Source organism: Gobio gobio (assembly GCF_949357685.1).
Source record: "Gobio gobio genome assembly, chromosome: 9".
Taxonomy (NCBI): domain Eukaryota; kingdom Metazoa; phylum Chordata; class Actinopteri; order Cypriniformes; family Gobionidae; genus Gobio; species Gobio gobio.
In genome coordinates, this window is record NC_137115.1 from 45,207,289 (window position 1) to 45,233,466 (window position 26,178).

General features: G+C 38.4%; 2 protein-coding genes across 4 annotated transcripts in view; both read right to left on the reverse strand.

Moving 5' to 3' along the window:
* nrn1la (neuritin 1-like a) overlaps nt 1-5,399 on the reverse strand; it is a gene marked incomplete at its 3' end in the record, with an annotated part of 48,562 nt that extends 43,163 nt beyond the window's left edge. Inside the window, exon 1 of the mRNA XM_079825160.1 lies at nt 5,327-5,399. Coding sequence (XP_079681286.1) covers nt 5,327-5,381 — 55 coding nt within the window. The 5' untranslated portion in view covers nt 5,382-5,399. The remainder of the gene's footprint in view (nt 1-5,326) is intronic.
* A 4,135-nt stretch (nt 5,400-9,534) lies between these two features.
* Nucleotides 9,535-26,178, reverse strand: part of edc4 (enhancer of mRNA decapping 4) — a 33,048-nt gene continuing 16,404 nt past the window's right edge. For all 3 annotated transcript variants that reach the window (XM_079826091.1, XM_079826090.1, XM_079826092.1), the window contains exons 20-29: nt 24,352-24,495; nt 24,185-24,218; nt 23,726-23,906; nt 23,004-23,159; nt 22,717-22,832; nt 22,269-22,434; nt 21,860-22,046; nt 20,007-20,226; nt 18,066-18,229; nt 9,535-11,963 (exon numbers count right to left, since the gene is read on the reverse strand). In XM_079826091.1, the coding sequence (XP_079682217.1) occupies nt 11,780-11,963; nt 18,066-18,229; nt 20,007-20,226; nt 21,860-22,046; nt 22,269-22,434; nt 22,717-22,832; nt 23,004-23,159; nt 23,726-23,906; nt 24,185-24,218; nt 24,352-24,495 (1,552 nt within the window). In that variant the 3' untranslated portion in view covers nt 9,535-11,779. The remainder of the gene's footprint in view (nt 11,964-18,065; nt 18,230-20,006; nt 20,227-21,859; nt 22,047-22,268; nt 22,435-22,716; nt 22,833-23,003; nt 23,160-23,725; nt 23,907-24,184; nt 24,219-24,351; nt 24,496-26,178) is intronic.

Below are 26,178 nucleotides of genomic sequence, written 5' to 3' on the forward strand. Positions count from 1 at the left end.
CTATCTTTACTCAGAAGTCGTGTCTGCTCCTTTCAATGCAGAGAACTGTCTACAGAGCACGCTTTAAATTTTCAAACCAAAAGCGTATGAATATGAAAGTGATGTGGGGTGAGAACGAGAGCGCAAAAAGATTGAGAGGATTTTCTCTTCTTCCCCTAAAATCAACCAAAATATAAATTATTCTATTTAAACTAAATCAAAAACTTCCACCACCCAGTGTGAGGTATTTAAAAGAGTTCAGGAACTGCTTATACTACAACATCTAAACTAAAAATCTGTCTTTTCCATATACTACTGAATTGTACGTCCCGTAAATAGCACTTTGGGACTGAACAGTGCTTTGGTTTGCAAGTATTACTTATACCACTGGAAGCTACATGAAGGATAATTGTATGTGAATGTCAATGTCTATTATTTCCATGCAGTTTTTTTTACCCTTAATAGTGAGAGAGAGACTTTTATCCACAACGATTATGTATTCTCTGAGAATCGAAACCATGACCTTGTCTATCCTCAGTGCTGGAGTGAACTCACAAAAACTGTCAATACAGCTGACTCTGCAGTCATATTCCAACAAAGACACTCCCCTTCAATATTCATTTAACTCTAGATCTCACACTGAACATTGATTCACTTGTGTATATATAAATAACCACTTCCACACTTGGTCTACAAGTCCCTTATGTTCACTGTCTCAACTCATCTGTATGTCCTTCTACAGTGTGGCAATGTGACAGACGTGCTAAAAATAGATGTACATTGTATTATAGCAATTATCATGGGTTTATTTTTGGTCTCTGATCATGCACTGTATATTTTCAGCTAAATATTCGCCCCATTAAACTTATTTGATTCTAAGTTACTGTACATTATGTTTTTTTTTTAAAAAGCACCTGCTAATAATTGCACATTTTGTGAGAATGTGGGAATGTTTTTCTCAAAAGCTATGAGTTGCCAAATACTTTTTTATATGTTGCCAAATACGTTTTTTAACTAGTTAAAATGTGGGTGCATGCAGACTAATGATTGTTTTTGATCACGTGGACACTAATTCTAGCATACTGGACCTCCTACATATGTTTGATATTTCATATAAGTATATTTAGCTCATATTTTATGGCATTATAAATTAATGAAATATAGAGTGGCTTGGCAGGAGCTGTGGTGCAGCAGTAGTAAGCAAGTTTGTATCATAAAGCAGTGCAGCAACACATATATTTTCGTATATCTTATGTAAAGTTTCTTCTGGTGCTATTCTGAAGAGAACATCAATATACAAAAGTTCCAACCCGTCTCTCTCTACTGTCCTGTTTAATAAAGGCACAACAAGCTCATAAATAAACAATTGTGGCGGCGTGTTGTGGAGTGGAGCCACTAAACAAAAGTCATCACGTGAAAATATAATTCTTATAATGCTTATTGGTAATTTTTATGAGAAAAGATATCGACAAATAATCTATTCCGTTCCATTGACTGAAAGGTCTTCTTTGAACACGCATACACGCGCAGTCCAGAGCACAGAAGTCAGAACGAATGATTCTAATGAACCGGTTCTTTTTAGTGAATCGGCCACAATCCGAATTCACTCACTTGTTTTCATTCACTCCTTCAAGTGAACTGTATTAGGAAACTAACGTAGGGGAATAGTGAATAGCTGTGTCCCAATTCGGGGGCTGCATCCTTCAAAGGCCGCATTTGAAGGCCGATTGCGTCACCGCAGCGCGACGAAGGCTGTCTCAATTCGAAGGAGCCTTCAAATGCAGCCTGCCGTCCCTGTTGCCAAGTCCCCGTTTTTTCAGCCGAATTAGACCACTTTTAAGTTGTTGCCGCGGGTGAAAAATTATTTCCGCGGGTTTGTTTCTACCCCATAAGTACGATTTCGCCGCTCCAACACCCCCAAACGTACAACTGCAGTGGAGAATTCGGCCGCTCGATGGAGAAAATCGCATTGGGAGTTTTGGACTACTTTTGTTGCAGAGACCTGGCAACCCTACCCACCGTCTTTCTCCCCGGCCGCGAAGGATAGAACCAACCAGAACAAGTGGATCCTTCGCAGTGTATTCCTCTGCCCATCCCGCGGCCGAGGAACACTTATACATGTAAGTAGCCTGTTGTGTTTTAATTTACTAAAATAACCAACGAAACGTTTTAAAAGCCGGTGGTCTTTATTTCTGTGTTACCACGGCACAGCTTTATTCGTTAGGTGATCTGATGTAATATTTCGTTTTGTTATGGATCAAGTTACTTTTAGCAGCTTTATTAAAATGAGGCAGCAAATTAGTATTTATTTACCAGGCCGGAAAAATCGAGAATATAGAATTTGAGTATCTATAAATATGATTTCTGGAGTATTTTGTATGTTTGTAGGCTACTGATGCATCATATTTTTAATTTTTCTTAAGATTGCACCCCTGCCTTGCAGGTAAAAAAAGTAAACTTATTACAACTTAAAAAATAAATAAAAAGTATGCAAGTTAATAGACACATCTTTTCTGAAATGTATTGTGCTGTTGTGTTTGTTGTTGACAGACATGTTTGTTTTCTCTGCCTTAGGATTGAAAGTGTCCTGGGACAGGTGAGGGAGTGGGAAACTTGGCCATGGTTTGTCTTCATGATTGAGGTGTTGGGACAACCCCACTGTCCTCATTGCCTCCATCCCTGAGGACACACCAGGGCCAAGTTCAGCAGTGGATGACCAAGATGAGGAGCAACTCTAGCCAAGAGGAGACGAGACGAGAGGATGAGCTGATGGAGAGACTGAGGGAGGACAGGAAGTTTCAGCGAGAGACAGAGGACAGCAGGGAGAGAATGGACTGATTGTTTTCTCTTCTTGAGAGATTGTTGAGAACTAAAATTTTGGTTTTGTAAATTAAAATGTGTAAATGAAATATTACCGTTCTACACATTATTTTTGTTATGCAAGTTATAATTTGTTAATAAAATAAATAATTCTGTACATTTATTTTTGTCATGTCAATTAATTTGTAAATGAAAAAATAAATTGTTCTATACATTTTTATTTACAGTACTTTTTACAACTATTTACATAAGTTATGTTTAAGATTAGAAAAACTAAATACATTTTAAAATTAACTGTACATAACAGATGGAAGAAAATGTTTTTCTGTAGTCTTTTATTGAGCTGGGCTTTATTGACCCTGGTGAAGCCTCTGTCAGCGGGACATCATCTGGATCAGTGCATTTTCCACTGTCTACCAACAGGTTTGCAGTGCTGACTTATTCGACGGCTGCCATGTCGCTAAGATGTTTTCAGAAAGAGGGAAGAATAAATTAAATTAACTCACATCCTCAAAGCAAACAACAAAATATTTTAACATGCATAACTGTTCTATGAGCTGAACTCTGCAGGACAGCGGCCCTCCAAGACCAACGGTGCCTATCCCTGATCTATAAGACATATTTCTAGTGTATTTTATTTTTAGATTCTTTTTTAAACGATAACTTATATCAAAATGTAATATCCATGTGTTAAAAGTCAGTTTTTCATAAAACCACAATATTTGCCTCTGAGATGAAGTTGAATAAAAATCTGAGGTACTTCACAATTATACTCAAATACAGAGTAAATGTATTTCGTTACATTATTTGTAATATTTAGCAACTGTTGACAGCTGACGTTGAAGAGAACTGAAATGAACATTTATACTGGACTTTAAAGTTATATTCAACTGCCTAAAAACAAAACAGCTAAAGATGTTTACCTCGGCCCATTTATGTGCATAATAAAGAGTAAAAACTATATAAAATCATATGTTGGTAACATATTAGTCAACGTTTTATTTTTATCAGTAGATACATTAGATTACTGGAGTAAATTGAAACCCAATACTTGCATTTAAAAGTGTAATCTGGCAATTTCTCTTAAAAAATCTGACGTCGCGGCGCGCAATGAATTCTGGGTTAGGCAAGGCTGCGAAGCATCCATCCAACTATCCTTCATTTCATGGGAAAAGAAGGACGCATTTGCAGGCCATATTTTGAAGGAGCCTTCGAAGGACCTACGAATTGGGACGGCCTTCGTCGCGCTGCGGTGACGCAATCCGCTATACCTTCCACTGTAAACGAGTCTCGGTGCGTCCTTTGAAGGCTGCGTCGGCCGCGCACTTCAAAGGACACGGCCTTCAAAGGACGCAGCCCTTGAATTGGGACACAGCTAATGAGTGTTTAGGGGGCGATTTCGGATTCAGCCAAGAGTGCTACAAGAACAGTTCGATTCATAAACGACTGAATGATTCTTATGATCGATTCTTTTTTTAGTGAATCAAAATCACTTTGCTGATGTAATCTGACTCATTTACTGAACCTGTCTCGAAATTATCCAACTGTTAAAGCTCGGGACTAATTGTTCATATAACAACTTTGTAAAGTAGCCTACACATTGTTAGTTTGACATTTTGAAAGAAAGAAAGAAAGTTACCAATTATGTAACCAATTCATTTTGGACCAATTAAATTTGGACTCTAAAAAGTCCTCATTTTAGCCTCTAAAAAGTATTTGTAAAATAGCCTATTTAAACGGTTTAAAGAATGGCATTAGCCTACATTTAGTCTGGCTATTTCTAATTTGTTGAATCTGTTCCGTTGATACCTATCTTTTTAAATATCCCTTCTTTCATTCCTCAAAAGTAGCCTACAAAAATAATCGCCAATGGAACTATTAAAGAACCTGAATCATTAAGAAGAATCAGAATCACAACACGGTCATGATTTTAAGTCCTAAACACGGGTTAAACACATTTTCCTCCTAAACATTCGTGATGACTGATAACATCTTGTTTCGTAAATTGGCAAAAGGGGTTATACTCTCCGGAGAGAAGCTGTGAGGGAATGAACAGATGCTTTCATTCACGATTTGTTCCTATCGTCGTGTTTTCCCCACACAGACTAAATCCTCAGGGGAAATAAATGTCACATGAACAGTTGCATTGACTCCAAAGACACAGCGAAACGTCAGCGGTGCCCCGGCAACATCCAGAGCTCGACTCAACTCCTCGAGAGATGGAGCCGGAACTCTGCAGCACTTTTGGACAGATAGACGCTTTATATGCGGCAGTGTGTTTCTCGTTTAAAATGGGAAAACACCCCGTGAACAGTAACATAATCCGCTAAGGTAACCCCTTTCGATATATTGTATTCACAATATCTCTGACGCTAATTCATAGCAGACTAAATAAACCACAAAATTCAGCGATTTGACTCAGGTGTAACCTGGTAAAAAAAAGAGCGAGCAACCCCACAATTTAACATACGATTTGACCAAGAAAACAGGTTGAAACAATTGAGAAAATGTATTAAAATCAACTCACGCAGATGCAAAGCAACAGGCAAGATGAGACAGGCGTTGCAGAGGAGAGGTGTCATCCTGAACAGATCCCAGTGCACAGAAACTGAAGGTAGTTCAGTCAGATGTGTGTTCATTTAACAGAAACTCTGAGCATCCGCTCGCATTGCGCTGGAGTGATGAATGATTCACTAGCGCGCGTATCTTGTAGTAAAGGGGAGGAGGCTGCGGGAACACGGCTGCTCAACGGAGGTTTTGTCTCGAGCACAACTTTTCATTTCACTCACGCATTACTACACGCTGGTCTACATACACTATCATTAATAAGTCATCAGCAAACATTACATAATGGTAACGTCAGTTACCAACGTACATACAGATATGAATTATATATATATATATATATATATATATGCTGTGGTATCTGGCACCAAGATGTTAGCAGCAGATCCTTTAAGTCCTGTAAATTGCGAGGTGGGGCCTCCATGGATCGGACTTGTTTGTTCAGCACATCCCACAGATGCTCGATTGGATTGAGATCTGGGGAATTTGAAGGCCAAGTCAACACCTTAAACTCGTTGTTGTGCTCCTCAAACCATTCCTGAACCATTTTTGCTTTGCGGCAGGGTGCATTATCCTGCTGAAAGAGACCACAGCCGTAAGGGAATACTATTTCCGTGAAAGGTGGCTGTACATGGTCTGCAACAAAGCTTAGGTATGAGGTACGTGTCAAAGTAACATCAACATGGCCTTCGCTCCCCACGTGTTTCAACGAGCCGGTTCACCACTGTTCCTTCCTTGGACCACTTTTGATAGATACTGACCACTGCAGAACGGGAACACCCCACAAGAGCTGCAGTTTTGGAGATGCTCTGACCCAGTCGTCTAACCAGCACAGTTTGGCCCTTGTCAAACTCGCTCAAATCCTTATGCTTGCCCATTTTTCCTGCTTCTAACACATCAACTTTGAGGACAAAATGTTCACTTGCTGCCTAATTTATCCCACCCACTAACAGGTGCTGTGATGAACAGATAATCAGTGTTATTCACTTCACCTGTCATAATGTTATGCCTGATCGGTGTATATACACACACAGAAGAAAATCTATTTTTTATGTTATTTTAAGTACTTGAGCGTATAGTGACTAATGAAAAAAAAGGTTGAAACATTCACTGATGCTCCAGAAGGACACACGATGCATTAAGCTGGGGGTGAAAACGTTTTGAATTTGAAGATCAAGGTAAATGAAGTATCTTCTGTTGCTTCCGAAGGGCAGTACTAAATGAAAAAAATATATATTTAAACAAAATGTAAAATATCCTATGAACCTTCCTTGAACCTTTTTTAATAGTTGTGTTTGAGTCCCTCAATTGTCCTCAGTGTGAAAAGATGGATCTCAAAGTCATACAGTCCCTGCAGGAGAGGGTTCAAATGTGCAAAAGATGCTGGAAACCTGAAGAATGTGCAGGACCTGGAGGATCTTTCTGAAGAACTTTGGGCAGTTTAACTGCTCAGGACAAACAAGGGACTCATGAACAACCATCACAAAACAAAACAAAAACAGACACACAGTATTGAGAATCAATGGTTCGTAAACTTTTGAACAGGGTCATTTTAATAAACCCAGCTATTTTTTTTGTCTTGTGGACTATATGTAAACATCATGTAAAATATCATATTCAGGACATTACTAAATAAAAAAAAATTGTATGACTCACATTTTCTGCACATTTCACAGTTCACACGTCTTTCTTGCAACTGTAACTGCATATTCACTTGTGTTCCAAAATTGAAAACAGGTAAGTCCAGTCTGCACATATAGTATTTTATATTTTCAAAGTAATTAGGATTCAAAGATGCATTGAAAGGTTTAACAATTGTTTATTTCTTGCAAGAAAGGCATTTATCACTCTGAGCTGTCAGAGGGCGAAGGCAAACTTCCCGTTTCCGAAAACGTATACTCGCCCCCGCCCTCCTGCACACAACTGTACTTACTTACTCTTTTTAATTGTCTGCTACGGTGTAGAAAGTTTACAAAAGCCACGTATTAAAACCACAAACAACCTTAATACAACCCCAAATCAGAAAAAGCTGGGACAGTATGGAAAACGCAAAAAAAAAAGAAAAAAGTGATTTCTAAATTTACTTTGACTTGTATTTCATTGCCGACAATATGAACAAAAATATTTCATGTTTTGTCTGGTCAACTTCATGTCATTTGTAAATATGCATCCTTTCCTGTCATTCAGACCTGCAACACATTTCAAAAAAAAGTTGGGACAGTAAAGCATTTACCACTTTGTAATGTTGCCATTCCTTTTCGGCCCATCTTTGCTCCTAAAGGATTAGACCTTTCTTGGATGCTGCTTTTGTACCAAATCATAATTACAATCACCTGTTGACATCACCTGTTTCAAATCACATCATTATGTAACCATTTTACCTCATTACTAGCCCTAAATTGCTCCTGTCCCAACTTTTTTTGAAATGTGTTGCAGGTCTGAATGACAGGAAAAGATGCATATTTACAAATGACATGAAGTTGACCAGACAAAACATAAAATAGGTTGTGTTCATATTGTCTGCAATGAAATACAAGTCAAAGTAAATTTAGAAATCACTTTTTTTTTTTTTTTGGCGTTTTCCTTACTGTCCCAACTTTTTCTGATTTGGGGTTGTATTAAAGGTCCCGTTCTTCGTGTTTTTTTGAAGCTTTGATTGTGTTTAACAGTGTGCAATATAACGTGTGTTCATGTTTCGCGTGTAAAAAAACACAGTATTTTTCACACTATTTACTTATCTGTATACCGCTGTTTCCACTGTCCTAAAAACGGCTGGTGATTTCCTTGTGCTATGAAGTCCCTCCTTCAGAAACACGTAACGAGTTCTGATTGTGCAAGCGGTTCCTGTGCTGTGATTCGACCACAGCTTAGCGCACGTGAAAGCGGTTCCTGTGTTGTAATTTGACAGCAGCTTAGCGCACGTTGGAAAGGTCACGCCTCTTAACGGAGAGATGTATGCCTTCAATAATCTCTACAGCGTCCCTGGGAAAGCCAAACAAAAGTGATTTGACTCCTGGATGAAAATAACAGCGTCTCGATGACATGGTGATAAACACACTCAACAGTTCCTTTTCTCCACGCGACCGTCCGCTTCTCCACGTGGGACAGCAACAAGACCGCGCCCCCTTTTTCGCGTTTCTTTGTGGGCGGAGGTTAGTCTGTTCTACTGCTCTACTGACGTAATTAAAGAAGGAAGTACCAGGATGTAGTCCAAGCCAGCCGTTCGCTGTAGGCTTTGAAAGGGAACTTCTGTTAAATAAAATATCTCGCTTGGCATTGAACTTTGAGCTTTATAATTTTACAGGTATTATTTATGCTCTAACAGCAACATTACACACTAACTAAAGTTTGAACAATGGAATCGCGAAGAAGGGGACCTTTAATACATTCTATTTGCCTGTTGCAGGGCAGAAGTTTCTTCTTTTATCGTTTCTCTGAATTAGACCCCTTTTCCGGTTATCTAGCTTCGGCGAAATCAAGCGGAACTTAATGTTCTCTGAAACGTATTTTAATAATGCATCAAACCAAGCAGAACATAATGTTCTATGAAGCTTCACTTAAGACAATGGTTAATAAAAATTTATGTTAAAGCATGCATTAAAAATTTCCATAACAGGCTATACCATGTTCAAGATTTTTAAAACAACTCACACCAAGGCAAATTACTAGTTTATACAAATAAATCTTGTTTAACAAAAATGATCAATTTAAGTTCACATATCTTAAATATTTAGTTATAACCTTAAACATTGATGTTTTTCTCACCTCATGAATGCATTCTTATTTTTTTTTATGAATGTTTTATCATTTTTCATTAAAACATTCACCCCTGGTTTCAGAGACGAGGCTTAAGTTAGCCCCAGACTAAAATGCATGTTTGAGCTGTTTTAACTAAAAGAAACATGCACTGACATGTCTTAAAATATGTCAGTGTAATTGTTTTTGTCTCAAGAGGCACACCAGTAAAATAATAAAAACTCTAAGGCACGTTTATAACAGCTACATAAATGTCCTAACTGAACTAAGGCCTAATCCTGGCTTAATCCAAGCCCTGTCTGTGAAACAACATGAATATCTTAAAACTTTCATAAAAGTAAGTTTTATTCCTATTGAAAGAAGTAAGGAGGTGCCACTGCTGGTCTACGGAAAAGAAAACACACACACAGTCTTAACTGAACATTGAACAATGTTTTCCTTTTTTATTCCAAAATGGCTAGGATGACAGAAACAAGTGTAAAATATACAACATAATTCCAAACATAAAGGATCAAAAATCAGAACACAAATGGAAAAAATTACAAACAATTAAATTGTCGTACACAGCCTGCAATGCAAATCTCTTGAGAGGGGAGAAAGAAAAAAAAAAGTTTGTGTAAGCCTCAAACACTGAAGGCATTGCATATGAGTATAGTAACCCCCAACATCATCAGACGTGTCTAAAACGGCATCGAAACCAATTACTCGCAATGCAACAAAACCTTAAAACTGACAAGATGTTTAGCATTTCAACCTGACGTAACATAAAACTGTCTATCCGATCGCAGGTCATCTTTGCTGGACACTATACTATTTAAGAAAGAGAAATGAAGATGAAAAGGGATTAATACAGGTTTACAGAGCTTGAACAAAATGGGGTTTTAAATTCGTAAAAACCGGTTAACTCTATTGTTTGAATACACGGCTCTCACCAGTAGCATGCAAGCATGCTGAGTTTAATATATCCTAATTAGAGCCTCAGATTTATCCTCAATTGCACAGCAGGCTCATGTCTGTTAAAGAGCTTCTTTATTTTATTTTTTTACATAAGAAAATAAAGCAAAAGAGGGCACATTGCCTACACCCTGTAAAAGTGTCTTAATGAGCTACACAGACTGCTGCAAATGGCTATTGATATAATATGCACGGCTCTAAAAATAAAGATGACGGGGAACGAATAATGTGTTAACACAAACACAATCAACGGGGCCGGCACTCCCTTGTTGCATCAGCATGAAACTTGTGAGGAAATAATGGCTGAAACTAAACAAAAAAGATCACAGTTTACAGAACATTTAAGAAAATGTTTCAGTAACAAACCTGTCCATTCCTAACTTCAATTCTGTGTTAACGTGGGAAAGTTAGCTTGAAGATAGGCCACACACACATGCACATCAATGTGGCGCCCATCGCAGGGTCTCAGGACATGATTACCAGTATCTGATACGCAATAGTCTGATAAGGCACTTTCTTTTTTGTTCTTCCTCTATCAGAGGGCATGACCAAATAGTCCCTCCTGATGAATAACAAGTGTTGGCAATCTCAGTCTAAATCAAATGCAACCGGCTGACTAGAACAGAGCAGAAAATGGGCATCCCAGCTCGTTTCAGCCACTTTCTCCAACACTTTCTAATATTTGGGGGCAACGATACAGAAAGAAACAGAAAAGAAAAAGAGAAGAGACTTGTGGCATTCGCTGTAGTGTAATTTCGCCGAAAAATTCACAGAAGCCAGTATATAAAATTAGAAAGAAGATACATAAATGCCTGCCCTCTAGAGACTTACAGCTGTACTGCAAGTTACAGACTCGAGGTTCATTTGGAAGAAATTCTAAATAACTATGTGGTTAGCAATATAAGCCCTCTTACGTATTTTACAGGGCTCCGTGTATTGGTATCAACTGAATTTCGCAATAGTCCAGAAGTTAAACTGTTGGAACACAAATCTCGCTTTGACCTTTTCGTATCCTGATGGCATTAACAAACAAAAAATGTCTGATGCTCCACTTGACATGAGAAAGCAGCATGTTGGCCAAATTATTTTCAGCAAAACAGACGAGTCAGATAAGGGTCAGTGGCCTAAACCAGCTTTATCAATAACCAACAGGGCTAATGTTCATGAGGTGATGATAATGTCTCCATGTCTGCAGCATTTAATGGCGCTTCACCAAAAGAAACAGAAAAGCAGAGCAGCCAGAAAACCATCCGTTCAGCAGAAACTCTGGAGTGTTCATGTTATAGTTTCGTTCTTATGCGCTCCACAGTCTTGTTCCTGATTCCTTGTCAAGGATGGAAAAAAAACAAAAACACCATGATGTCATCTCACGGTATTGAACGCACAATGAAATTAACAGCCTCCTGAACTGAAGCATCCCATGTCCTGTTCTGCATTGATGATGGTGCCGCATACAAACCGAGGATTTTTCACACGTGCGGAGAAATTAAAACAAAAATAGCCTGAAAGGAGGGGAGATGTAGTCCGAACCCACCAATATATCTCACGTCCAAGTCCGGACTACAACTCCCAACAGTGCTTCTGAGAGAGCCAATAAGCTGCAGAGCACAGATAAGCAACCAAACAGCAGGGTGGTATGAGGTCAAGACAAAACGCTGACGACTGAGGGGTTGTGAAGACGTCAGCCGTGCCATCCGGAGGGGCTCTAGTGATTGACCAGGCCCTGCAGCATCATCATGAGGCGCCGTGCACGCTTGCTCAGAGGGCTGTGGGCATCCTGCTGCAGGAAGTGGAAGAGCTTCTGTCGTACCTGGGTCAGCACTGCAGACATGTGGTCTCTGGTGACTGGATCTCCATGGTCCAGGTTCATCACAGCATCTTCTAGATAGCTACACATAAAATGAGAGAGAGGGGTTAAAAATCTTGCCATTTAAACTTGGGATCCACCGAAACACCAAAAAATATGCCACCCTGCCCCCTCCGTGTTCAGTGATCCAGTTTCACTCTCACACAGCATGTTTTGTAAGTTTGCGAGCGGCTCAACTTCCGAAGATGCACAGCTTTGAAACAACTGCTCAGTGTTCTGTGCCATGTGTGTGCGCGCTCTGCGCCCTCTGCTCCGTGTGTGTATTGTGCTCTCTGCTCAGTGTGTGTATCGTGCTCTCTGCTCAGTGTGTGTATCTTGCTCTCTGCTCAGTGTTCTCCTCCGTGTGTTTGCGCAGCATGCCGACATGAAATGTCTCTAGACTTGTTTCTGTTTGCAATATGGTATGGTATAGCTGTGCTGGGGTAAAATGACACTACCCTCTCATTCATTGACCCGCTCCTCGCTATAGTTTTTTTGGACATACTTTATTTTGATAATTGGTGATTGGTGATTCTGTTGCATAGAACTGAATAAAGAAGAATATATTGATATTTTAATATAGGCCTATTTTCTGTCAAATTATTGTGTGTTAAAAGTGTGCTTATTTTACTTTATTGGCTTTAGGGATGTCACTGTACCAAAATTCCAGTGGTCGGTACCAATATCATCAAAATTTTACGGTACTCGGAATCACAGCTAAATGTTTTTTTTTTTTTTTACTATTTAAAAAAATTATTAAATGTATTAAGTTTATTATTTATGATGATAGAGTAGAGACGTATTATTACATAGCGACGTAGCTAAATCTACTGTAGGCTACAACAGTAGCCTAATATATTGCCAATTTTAAAAAAATTAAAGCAAACTTTTTTGACGTTTTATGGGTTGCCATGAAGACATTTGAGTGTGTGTGTTCATGATATGACCGTTTTCTCAAATGAAACGGTAAATTCTCATGAAGTGATGGTTTATGCATTCGTGTCCTCAGTGACACACGGCAGAGACTACAAAGACTGCGAGGGAGTGTCACACGTGTGCGCGCATCGCCCGACATTCACACAGACCATGCAGGAGTAATATTCAAATAGTATTTCGCAGTTTAATATTCACAGACACTAGTATATATTCAGCTACAGTCTTGAGCCCTGCGCTTAGATAAACACGGAAGCCACTGAACACAGCTGCGGGTACCGAATATACTCGGGAGTATGTACTACAGAAATGCTGGTATCGTCACATTTTTATAATTTCAGTACCGACTTGGTACCGAAGTACCGGTACTTGTGACATCCCTAATTTGCTTTTTTTTTTTTAATTCAGATTCAGTCAAATTATTTTATTTAAATTTAAAAAGCCTAATACAATTATACAAAAAACTAATTTAAAATAAGAAATTATTATTATTATTTTTTTTTTAAGTCATTTTCGGTTTTTCGACCAAGTGTATCCAGAATTTTCGGTTTCGGACCAGAACTTTCATTTCAGTGCATCCCTAATTGCTGCTTATTGTGATGATATAGATTTTTGCAAGTAACATTTATATATTTTATATAATTGCAGAGGTTTTGCCAGGGATCTTAAGAACACGAAACTGACATTTTCCCCTTTCTAAAGCTTTTCTTACGCCACTAGAGAAGGGTTTGTGTTGCCGTCAGTGTTTTTATTTTCCCCGTGGCATCAGAGAATTGAGTCAAATGGCATTTAACAACTCAGGCAATTCACACAAAACAACCTGGATGAGCCTCCAAGTCTTCATGAGCAAAAATGGCACATTTCAAATTGCGTACTTCCGAACAAGTACCTTTGAAATAAATGGGAACCGCCAAAAAATAGCTTTCTCCAGGTATTTTAAGAGCTCCTCGGCTTACAACTGAAAAATACCTGCTAACATCATCACAACCATCATGCTATCATCTGCGTCATGAAGGAGCAAATGTTTTCTCTCATATAAGGCTTTGATTCAACTGGAGGCACCGTTTACATCATTTATTTTATCAAAGTGTTTTTGCAGGAAGGCTAAGTTCCTTTAATCTGTCCTGTTACGATCACCAGCTTGCTTTGAAGCCAAATCTCATTAATATTGGAAGCACTTTGCACTGGGCCAAACCTCTAACAATGTATTAATATTAAATTCAAAAAGTGCAAGAGGTCTGAGCTTTTCATAGCTGAATTTTCAACAGCCATTAGTCCAGTCTTCAGTGTCCTTCAGAAATCATTTCAACATGCCGATTTGGTGCTGAAGAAACATTTGCTCAAGATGATTTCAGGCTTCTTTGAGAAAAGTTTAAAATAAAAACATTTATTTGAAATACAAAAACTTCAAATTATAAAATGTCTGTCACTTTATCAATTTAATGCATCCATAAAATTCAAAACCCCCAAACATTTGAATGACATTTGTATGTGGCCAGCCCTAGTCATTCATTCAATCGTCAAACACATATCTGGTGTTTTTTTGACAGCTGTACTAACAGAACATATTTGTTATTTCTTTAAGCTATTCAAGGGTAAAGCTTTTTTGGTCTTCTCTCCAGGCTGCTTTATTTTTATAAAGTCCATCAAGGATTAGTAAAACGCCACCTGTCTGGAAAACTATGTGGGAAATCTCTCCATCTGTCTTTAAAATTAATAGACATTGCTGTATGATACACAAGAGACTTGAGCGGCATGTTGCACAGAGGTCATCTTAATTACCTTACAAGCGATCATTAAGTTAAAGCTTCTGATTAGGAAAAAAAAGGAAATGGAATACAATGACCTTAATATCCCCAGGACTTTGCGGTGTAGTCCTGTCCAGATGGCTAAGCTTTCATGCCTCATGGCAGTTTGCTCTATTTTCACATGTGTAGGCCCTATTTCAATTCATTTAAGCCCTCAGTACGGTTATCTCAACTATAATCTATTGGCCCGGAGAGATATTACATTCCCGGTGCAGAGAAATCACGGTTTACATCTTGTATTCTGCTAACCTTTATTTGCGAAGGTAAAAGCTGAGGAGCATGACACAAAAAGCTTGGCGGCATGACCATGTGATGTTAAAAACAAGTCAACCAGTTGAGGTTTTGCTGTACTGTTTGTAGCAACAAAAAATAAATAAACAAAATGCACAGGCCTGGCACACCAAAAAAAAAAAAAAAATGTAAAGCCAGAACCATCCACTTTATTATTAGTTTTACTGCTCACTGCTGTTTTTTACTCAAGTGTTACATAATGCGAAGCAGCTGTTGTGCTAATGCCAGACTTGCTTTCAGTATCACGTGCCATGAGCGCCATGTTACACAGCGTTCAGGTACAATAAATAAATAAATGCACATTTGAATTTTTATAAATGCCTCAAGACCCTGACTCGTTCCATTTCGTTGCACTCGGCTAGCTGTTATTTAATTTTAAAAAAATGTCTCTTACGTAATGAAAGCCCAATATGGAATTAAGGTGAAGAGTTTGAATATTAATTGGGTCATGATAGTGTTGTCTGGTAGCCATCAGGAGCATCCAATCAAATTACTTTACAGGACTGGACTAGCACATACAACATGTTCCTTTCAGGCAATAAGTTAGGCCTACTGGGTGAATGCCACAATGCTATTCATATTTAATAGTCAAGATTCCAATTTAAAATAATAATATTATATAAAACAATTCTTTAATTATAATTTAATATTAACACACTACCTGTAAAAGGTTTGGAATAATAATTAAATTCATTTTTACTAATTTCTCATTGCATTTATTGAATAGAAAAATACAGCAAAAATGCTAATATCATTAGAAATTCTAAATAACTTCAGTTCAGCTCATGTAACATTTCATATTATTATCAAATGTTATTCATAAAACGAAAGTCTCAATTAAATACATATGAATACCAAATTTAAATTTCTTTCATTAATAATTATTTGAATATGAAGGCGTTTAATGGTTTCGGTCATAAAAGTGTAGACTCCTGTAAATATTAAATCAGGCACTACAGGGAGTGCAGAATTATTAGGCACGTTGATTTTCTGATCATATTTTTTTTCCAGGCACATTTGACCAATTCCAAACCACAGTAATCCTAATAACTACTATTGATTTAGTATTTAATAATGTATAAGTGATATATAATTGTTCATGAAGGCTGGAAATGAAAATCACCTTATATTCAGGTGTGCAGAATTATTAGGCATGTTTTCTTTTACAGATAAATTGAGCCAAAAAAGAGATTTAACTCAGACTGAAAAGTCAAAAAGTATTAAATGCCCATGAGTAGGATGCAATACTAATGCAATACTAGACATTGCAGTTAAGGCATGACCATTGGACAGTGAAATGCTCGTTGGGTCAGCAGGATCTGACAAAAACAGGTGGTGAAGAAAAGACACCTGTTAACTGCAAAAGAATTAAGAATTAAGGTGAAGAATTAAGGGTGAAACCATCAGGAACCCTTTAGTCTCCAGCGCCACCATTTTCCAAAGCTGCAACCTACCTGGAGTCTCCAGAAGTGCAAGGTGTCAGGATCTCAGAGACTTCAGTTAGGTAAAGAATCCTAAAAAATGACCCCCACTAGATAAGAATCACAAGCTGAAGTGTTGTAAAATACATGAAGAAGGTTTTTTATATAGGCTTTATGGACAGATAGGTTGAGAGTGACTCTTGAAGGACCAGCACCACATCCTCTAGTACCACTGTTTGAAGAATTCATCTTCCAGAATCTGGCAGTACGTTTTGGGAGTTCATTTTAGTCCATCCTGAAGTCCGTTTTGCAGAGATGGACTAAAAATGAACTCCCAAAACGTACTGCCAGATTCTGGAAGATGAATTCTTCAAACAGTGGTACTAGAGGATGTGGTGCTGGTCCTTCAAGAGTCACTCTCAACCTATCTGTCCATAAAGCCTATAAAAAAAACCTTCTTCATGTATTTTACAACACTTCAGCTTGTGATTCTTATCTAGTGGGGGTCATTTTTTAGGATTCTTTACCTAACTGAAGTCTCTGAGATCCTGACACCTTGCACTTCTGGAGACTCCAGGTAGGTTGCAGCTTTGGAAAATGGTGGCGCTGGAGACTAAAGGGTTCCTGATGGTTTCACCCTTAATTCTTCACCTTAATTCTTAATTCTTTTGCAGTTAACAGGTGTCTTTTCTTCACCACCTGTTTTTGTCTGACCCTGCTGACCCAACGAGCATTTCACTGTCCAATGGTCATGCCTTAACTGCAATGTCTAGTATTGCATTAGTATTGCATCCTTCTCATGGGCATTTAATACTTTTTGACTTTTCAGTCTGAGTTAAATCTCTTTTTTTGCTCAATTTATCTGTAAAAGAAAACATGCCTAATAATTCTGCACACCTGAATATAAGGTGATTTTCATTTCCAGCCTTCATGAACAATTATATATCACTTATACATTATTAAATACTAAATCAATAGTAGTTATTAGGATTACTGTGGTTTGGAATTGGTCAAATGTGCCTGGAAAAAAAATATGATCAGAAAATCAACGTGCCTAATAATTCTGCACTCCCTGTATATAAAAGATACAAATCTATATAAACGTCTTCCTGCTTAACATAACATCCTTATGTCCAAGCAGAAAACGGACACAGACTTACAGATGGTAATGTCCATGCACATATGGACAGTATGAAACACTAGTATTTTAGAGTGCAATTCGGAGATAGGACTGGCAGACAGGGCAGTTTATAGCAGTAAAGGGACTTGGCAGCACACAGGAAGAGCATTACTCTGTGATTCACAAGAGTTAGTCCCTTTCCCCCAGCAGAGAACTCTAATGCAGCCCAGACTGTACAGCACTTTAATAACTGCAGCCCAATGCAGCACTGCCACAGAAGCGGATGTCCCCTTCAGCACAAGGTCATTCACAGAGGAATTAAAGAGGAGAAAGATACGATGTCTCGAATCTTAAAGCATTAATGTCTTGTGATATGAAACCACATTTTGCCCTTGATCACATACGACATACAGGAGGACTATAAATAAATACTTAAGTGTTTAATCATTAAAAACACAGTGCCCTGCATGCTTTTGCATACTCATTGAAACGGCGAGGGGGTGCTGAAGGAATAACATATAAAGGACATTTTGAGATGACTACACTGACTGATAGAGCTGAAGGGAACAAACCTGATCTTGAGTTCTGTGCGTGTGCTCAGGTTGGTGGATAGCTGCTGGATGAGGGACAGGAGGACAGCCTGATGGAGTGGACAGGGCTGCTGGCTGAACACTTGCTGAGAGTCGATGGTCTCGCACACGTACAACACCAGATTCAGGTCTGCTGCGGTTAAAGCCTGCAGAAAAAAATAAATAAATCACAGCAAGCTGTCAGGAGAAAACCTGGAGAGGACTAATACAATACCATGTTATTATGAAAGATGAACACACATATAGAGAGAGGATAGTAAAAGGTCATATCTCATATCATGTTACCTGTGGAAATAAGTATTAAACTGTCAGGGTTCAATTTCATCTTACAGTTCAGACTAATTATAGTGATTCTCTACAACCACTAAATTGACCGCAAAATGCTAATTAATGTAATAAATTAACAAGTGATGAATACAAATCAAGAGAATACTTAGTTATTGTAGTCTGACTGTCAGCACTTATGTTAAGACGTCTCCTCCCATAAGTTTAATTAGGCTATTAGTGATTTGCATTATTTAACTTGAACAAAAAACCCTACAGAGGGTAACCATAAATGCTACAGATTTCCTCCATAGAGAAGTGTTAGTAAAGAGGGTTTTGTGAAGAAGTTTTGTAAAATGTTCCCTTAACGGAAATTTCCGTTATTTATGAGCCCACGCTTCCCAGCCATGCATCCATGTTTTCACCGTTATACGGTAGGGGGCACCATTACTCATCTTCTGAATGAGTACAGAATATCCAGATCAAAAGAGATGCAAAGAAGCAGAAACAAGCAATATCATATGTATGCAAATGCATATGTAAAATAACGCTATCCTCAACATTAACAGCATATAAAATCCAAACGTCCTAATATTCTGAATAAAATGTCAACGCAGGACGAGCTATAGGACTGTGAAGCTTTGGGGGTGTTGATGATTTGGTTTTTTTTTAATGATTCAAGTGTTGATGAAAAATAATGCATTTTTGTTTAAAAGCAAAGGGTCTGTTCTTTCTTAGATACAGCACACAGTATATATGTGAATATTGATATATTCTTTTGATGCATGTTCAGATATTCATACAACAATATTCTGGGAGCCATGAAACTTGTTAAAATGGTCAAAATGCTGGTTCTGGCTGGGAACTTTTTTTCAAAATCGCTGGCGGGGAAAGAGTTAAAATACAGTAAATATGCAAGCGGTTACAATGTGGCATGGCACATTTTGCAGCAGCATAATGGCTTAATGCAGTGGTTCTCAACCTTTTTGACTCAAAGAAAGATGCCGTATTTATGACAATCATACTTGTTCACAAATGTATTAACAGAAACCAGGAGTATTAATACATTAATTTATGTATATAAACCAGTTTAAATAAATCTCAACTGGTTTATTTATTTAAAATTCTCAGTGTTCTTGGTGTTTTTTTAAACAAAAATAATAGTTATTGAGGTGAAAAGGAGGAAATAATTTCAGTTTACATGTATTTAGCATTTTAATTGAATTTAAAAAAATATATATAATTAAGTTATCCTGTCCGCCCCTTGAAAGCTTGGTTTAGAACCACTGGCTTAATGCATGTAAAAGTGTGTTAAAAGGGTTACTGACATGACAGCAGTTTATCTAATCATTGCACTCCTAATGACCACAAAAAAGCCCATAAAACGTGATCACAGAAGCATGATATAGATACACACACACACACACACACACACACACACACACACACACACACACACACACACACACACACACACACACACACACACACACACACACACACACACACACACACACACACACACACACACACACACACACACACACACACACACACACACACACACACACACACACACACACACACACACAGTGTATGTTATATTTATATTTTATATATATATAATTATGTGTGTGTGTCTAGCAATCAGTAACTAACCTGTTGGAAGGCCTCGTTGAGCTGGCCCTGCTGTAGTAACTGCAGTATGCTGGCCTGCTGGGCCTGGTAGTCCAGATGTGTGGAGGGGACGGGCGTTCCTGCAGCCGAACGCATGGCCTGCATGATGCTGGAGGTGACGGCTGCCTGCTGCTCCTTCATGGCCAGACTCACCTCTCCCTTCACTATGCGCTGCACCTGTGTCAGGATTGAGTCCTGCAGACTGCAGAGAAGACAGACACCTTTAGACTATGCCAACAACAAAGACAGGATTCAACTCCCTGTAATAGCTCATTTAAATGAGTGTGTTCAATAACATTTAAAATTAATATAAAGAAAGCAAATAAATAAATACGAACTTCATTGTAAAGCTGCACAATTAATCATTATAAAGACCACAAATGTGATCTTGATTCAAACACCCACGCATGTATAGGTATGAAACAGCTTTACAGTCTTTTCAACCACACAGTATTATTGGGTACTGGGATAAAGGTTTATAGCTCGGATAAACAATGAATGTCTACAGAAGTGTTCAAAATAGAGGTAATCGCCTTTTGAAAGTAACTTGATGCTTCAAATAAAGACGGTCAATTACACTGTTACAACAGTAGGTGGCGACAAGTGACTTAAAAATGTCATCATCGATAATTCATTCAAGAGATACATTCAAAAACAGATTCATCCAGTAATGAAACAAGGGAATGAGCAAGTCATTAAATCATTAATTCAAACCAAAAATAAAAATATTACAAATTAGACTGCCACAATTAACCTTTTATAAATTACATCATTTTGTTTAGTTGCCTCTGAAGAGTGGAAAACTCGTGATTGCTTTTTTTTTAACACAAAAAAAATCTTATCTTATCCAGAATCATTTAGCTCTGCTTCAATGCAGCATATAATTTACGAAATTAGAAATAAATATCAATATGAAAAAACTTTAGATAGCAACTATTTGGTTACGCAATCCTACAAAAGTATGTTCATTGATTTAAATATTAATTTGATATACAGACTTGTTTAAATGATATTAATGTATATTTGCTGAATGCAACAATGGTATATGAGAAAGTATTATATTGTTTTAACTTTCCATTACTAATAATAAAAAGGCAAAAGCTATAATACTTTTTCATACATTTCATACATTTACTTCCTTTAACATTTCTGTCTATTTATCTATTCATTTTATTTCTGTAAATTTATTTGACAGAACAGACTTAGTTCTCAGCACACTCAAAATAAAAGTCCAGCTTCCGACACTTTTCGGCCAAACGGAAATACTTATCAGCTTTTAATAACAATAAAAAAAACTAAAATGGGTAGTGAATAGTGAAGTTTCAGATTTTTGGTTGAAATTTGATACCCAGATTCCGTAGCAATTGGCGAAGAATATATCAAAATACAATAAAGGATTAAATCTAAACAAGTTTTTACTTTTACAAGTATTGGTTTAGACTACTAAAATGTTGGTATTGTGAATATCAGACTGTAGTGTAAACCTCAAAAAGTAAAATAATTAGTGACAAATTACAAGTTATCTTAGCATTTTAGTTTTAAATGCCACAGGGATTGAATCCCTCCAACTTGAATTTAATACTACATAATCTTAATTGCATTTATGTGAGAGGAAAACAAACCAGCTTTATTGACAGGAATTAAACCCAGGATTAGGCCAAGTGCCACGCACACCAATCCATTTGCAAGGTATTCAATGCAGAGCTCCGTTACTCTATGCATGCAATAAAGTTATCCATAAGGGAAGGCACACAAAGGGGAAAGAATTCCCTTTATTGATTTCTGACAGTTATTGGATGGGCTTTGTGCTGCATGCATGTGACAGTAAGACTTACTTTCCCACGATCATGTGGAGCTGATGCTGAACGTCAGAGCACACACTGGCCGTTACAGTGGTGGCCAGCTGGTCTTGAGAATTCTGGAGCGTGTCAATCATCTGTTGCAGCTGGCCAATCACGGGATCCCGTGCATCCTGGTCCCGCTGTTTCCTGTTCTTGATGTGCGTCTCCAGCTGTTGGATGTCTGTGGGAGATTTTAAATCATTATATATTTAGTCAAAACTGCTGAACGCAAAAGAGTTGTATTAATTAGCTGGTGCTACAGACACAAGATGTTTAAAACAGACATAAAAAGCATGCAACAACCTGCCAGATTCATTAATATGCTCCATGTTCATTTATTACAGTAAAAAAGCAGAAATGAAAATGTCAGATTGGTAGCGAAGTATATTGTGATGGTTCTTACACTCATGGGTTCCCTGTTTGAAGCTGTCATTGATCTGCTGAAACATGGACTGGCAGCCTCTCTCAAACACGGGAAGCACAATGCTCTGGAAGGTTTCTTTGTAGGCTGCCTGAATGGGGCCCTGCATGGCCTCGGCAGCAGCACGACCAATGGCATCTGTAGTGCTCTGTGAATGGAAGAATAGGACAAAAAGTTAGACGAGTAAGAGTTTTCCCCAGTTTGCGCCTGTTTCATGTGCCGTGATGAATTATTCAGTGCTACACTGATGCATAGAAGTTGGTGCACTTTTTACTTTTGAACTGCTCAGATTGTAGTATGTCTTTCAGAGAAACATTCTTTATAGCCAGAAATGTTTTTAACCCAGTCTTTGGAAAAAATGTCCTAACCCATGTAAAGATTGGATTCAAATTTTTTTTTTAAAGCGATTCTCAAACATCAATCCACTGACCTTGGACTTTACAACTTTGGTGACATTTTCCTTCAGTGTTCCTTCCACTGCGGTTAACTTGGCAGCGATGGTGCTGCTCATCTGGCTAGTCAAAGGATCTAGACTCTTCGATATGGCTGTATAAAAGAAAAAAGGTCACCTAAAGCTCTACATAAACCTTAAAAATCAATAAATGTCTTTTCAATCATTTCACAGTGACAAAACAAGAGCGGAATGTTCTTTTTTGTATTGAACACTGATAGAAAAAAGTACAGTTAAGCTCTTGAGTTCAGCACATCAGCACTCACTCTGTGGGACGAGCTTCTTCATTTCTTCACGCAAAACTTTGTCTAGCCGGTTGCACAGACTGTTGTTCAGAGTCTGGACAAGCTGCTGAACCAGCTGGTCCTGGAGCAGTTGATTCCGGCTTTGTCCCTCAGCCAGGATTCGCTCCATTCTTCTCTCTGTCACCAGCTAGTTAAAGATAACAGCGAATTGTATGGCCCCGACAAGACGAAAGGTATTAATCTTTAGTGTGTATACGCATATGAATAAACATGAAGATCATGAACATTAGAGAAATATTATATTCATATTAGCTTTCTTGCGATAGTGGGCTTAGTTTTTACTTCATTTTCATCTTAGATTAAGTTGCTAAGAAATGTAGCTTCTTGGTTTGAGGTGCCATTCATAATGCATTTAACTCCTGTAATGTGACATATTTCAAAGTTCATATTCTGTAGGAATTACCGTAGAGTGGGACTTTTATCTTTCTGGTTTATTTAACATGAAAAGTGAGGGTGGCCATGAAACATGATAGGCTACAATATCAATATTACTCCTCTCAGCCAGTATAGTCTTGGTGACTGCTGATGATTAAAAGACCATGCGTTTAAATTATCTTTAAAAAAAAATGCAACATTAAGAAACAAATGCTTAAGGTGACGACTGATGCTCTAGTTCATTCTCTCTCTTTGTGTTTGCTCTAATCTTCAATCAAGCTATGAGTCTCCCCCTAGTGGAAGGATACGTTCTTGCTCCTGCTGAGCCAGCATGGAGTGCTCGATATGAGCCATGATGGAGCTCTGTATGGAATCCATGTGGCTGGTAACTCTCTGCAGAAGGTCCAGCTGGTTCTGTCTCAGCTCTGCCAACTCCCTCTGCTGGCTCCGCAACATCTGCAGGAGCTCGTCTTGCACCTCTGTGCTCATCTGAGGACACAACTGCCAATTCATTCCTCATACATGAAACTCAAACATCCCTGACATTGGCACAGTTGCAAGATTCTTAGCAGTCACAGCAGAACATTCATGCTACAGAGCTTGCCATGTTATTCATGTTTCGTCTCCATTGCATCAATGTTTTATTCATATGATGATTCACAGCGGCTGGACAGAAAACAAGCCTTCATGCATTTTGATTGGGTTTACACAATACAAATGCTAGGAAATGCATTCAGAATTTGATGCAGGGGGATCAACAGACTTACCTGGTTCTCAATTTGTCTAGACTGTGAGGACTCTCTGGGAAGGGAGAAAAACAAAGATGATCTAATCAGTCTATATGGATAAAGGGGCTCACAACTCAATCCCACATTAAACAACATAAACATTAATATCAGGAAGATTAACATAGTAAAGAGGGCAGCTCACTCACCCTTCATCTTTCTTGCTCTTCCTCTTGAGCTTGGGGGAGCTGCGGGGTGATGTTTTCCAGTCCTTTACGGGAAGTCTGTGCGAGGAACGGGGGCCACAGTTCCCCGAGGAGGAGGCCAGACTGGCAACCTCATCATCATGATCACTGTCAAATCACAGCAGGAAAAAGAGAATCAGCAAAATTATTCTTGCGGTACTGTAGATTGACGACCCTTAATTTGCATATACAATTAATATTAACAACAACAAAAAAGAGCCATGACAGTGGATGCATCGCCTTATCATTTCCATGGCGACGCGTCATGCTTCTCGTGCTGTATGACAGCTGTATCGGTTTTATTTAGCTTTTTTCTTTTTTATTCAAAATATTCACAAACTTGTTAACTATGTCATGAACTATCTGATATTCTGATTTTCAAATATGTGTAAGTGAATGTGTGTTAGTTGATGCATGATGCGCGATGGGCGCCGAAATTCAGAGAATCAGATCTACATCACGTGAATTCATCCACGTCTCACGAAATACATGAAAGTAAGCGACCGGTGAACTGGGAGAAGAATAGAGTAAACTATATAGTTACTATATACTGTGTATCTGACATAAAGACACGTGGTCAATTTATAACTGAAATGATGGTTATTGCCGCTTCCATAGACATCAGTGTGCATTTTTTGATAGTACTTGTGTGCATTTAAATGTCTGGAACCTAAAATAAACATTATGTGGTTGATAACACTGAATAGTTGTGATATATGACCAGCGCTGAGCACATCTGTCTCTGGCTCAGTGCCAGCCAAAGCACAAATGTACGTTTGAATTTAAAGGGTTAGTTCACCCAAAAATGAAAATTCTGTCATTAATTACTCACCCTCATGTCGTTGGACACCCGTAAGACCTCCGTTCATATTCGGAACACAAATGAAGATATTTTAGTTGAAAGCTGATGGCTGAGAAAGGCTTCACACAGGCCTCCATTGGCATTCAGTACATTGACACTTCCAAGATCCATGAAAGGCACTTAAAACGTCGTTACAAAGTCTCTCTCACCACAGTGGCTCTACAATAATCATACAATGCGACGACAATAGTTTTTGTGCGCAAAAAAAAATCTAAATAACACCTTTATCCAACTTGTTCTTGTCTTCCGTGTGCGCCTCCACGACGCATGCGCGAGAATATGACGCAGATCCGGCGTTCGGACAGATGACCCAGAAGCGATTTGTTTACGAGCAGAGGAAGACGCGCGTATCTAAGCTGTTGGATTCTACATTGATCGTGCTTTAGGTCTCGGCGTAGTGCTCAAAATGGGGCTTAAGTGTGTATTTCATCGATTCCCGAACACCGGCGCTACGTCATATTCTCGCGCATGCGTCGTGGAGGCACACACGGAAGACAAGAACAAGTTGGATAAAGGTGTTATTTTGATTTTTTTTTGCGCACAAAAACTATTGTCGTCGCATTGTATGATTATTGTAGAGCCACTGTGGTGAGATAGACTTTGTAACGACGTTTTAAGTGCCTTTCATGGATCTTGGGAGTGTAAATGTACTGAATGCCAATGGAGGCCTGTGTGAAGCCTTTCTCAGCCATCAGCTTTCAACTAAAATATCTTCATTTGTGTTCCGAATATGAACGGAGGTCTTACGGGTGTCCAACGACATGAGGGTGAGTAATTAATGACAGAATTTTCATTTTTGGGTGAACTAACCCTTTAAGTGGCACCGATATCTGCGTTCTGATTCGGTCCGGTTACATACAGGTTATATAGGTACCGGTGCCATATTGGCACTGGGTTTCAGTACCCAACCCTAGTGATTACCCAGAGGA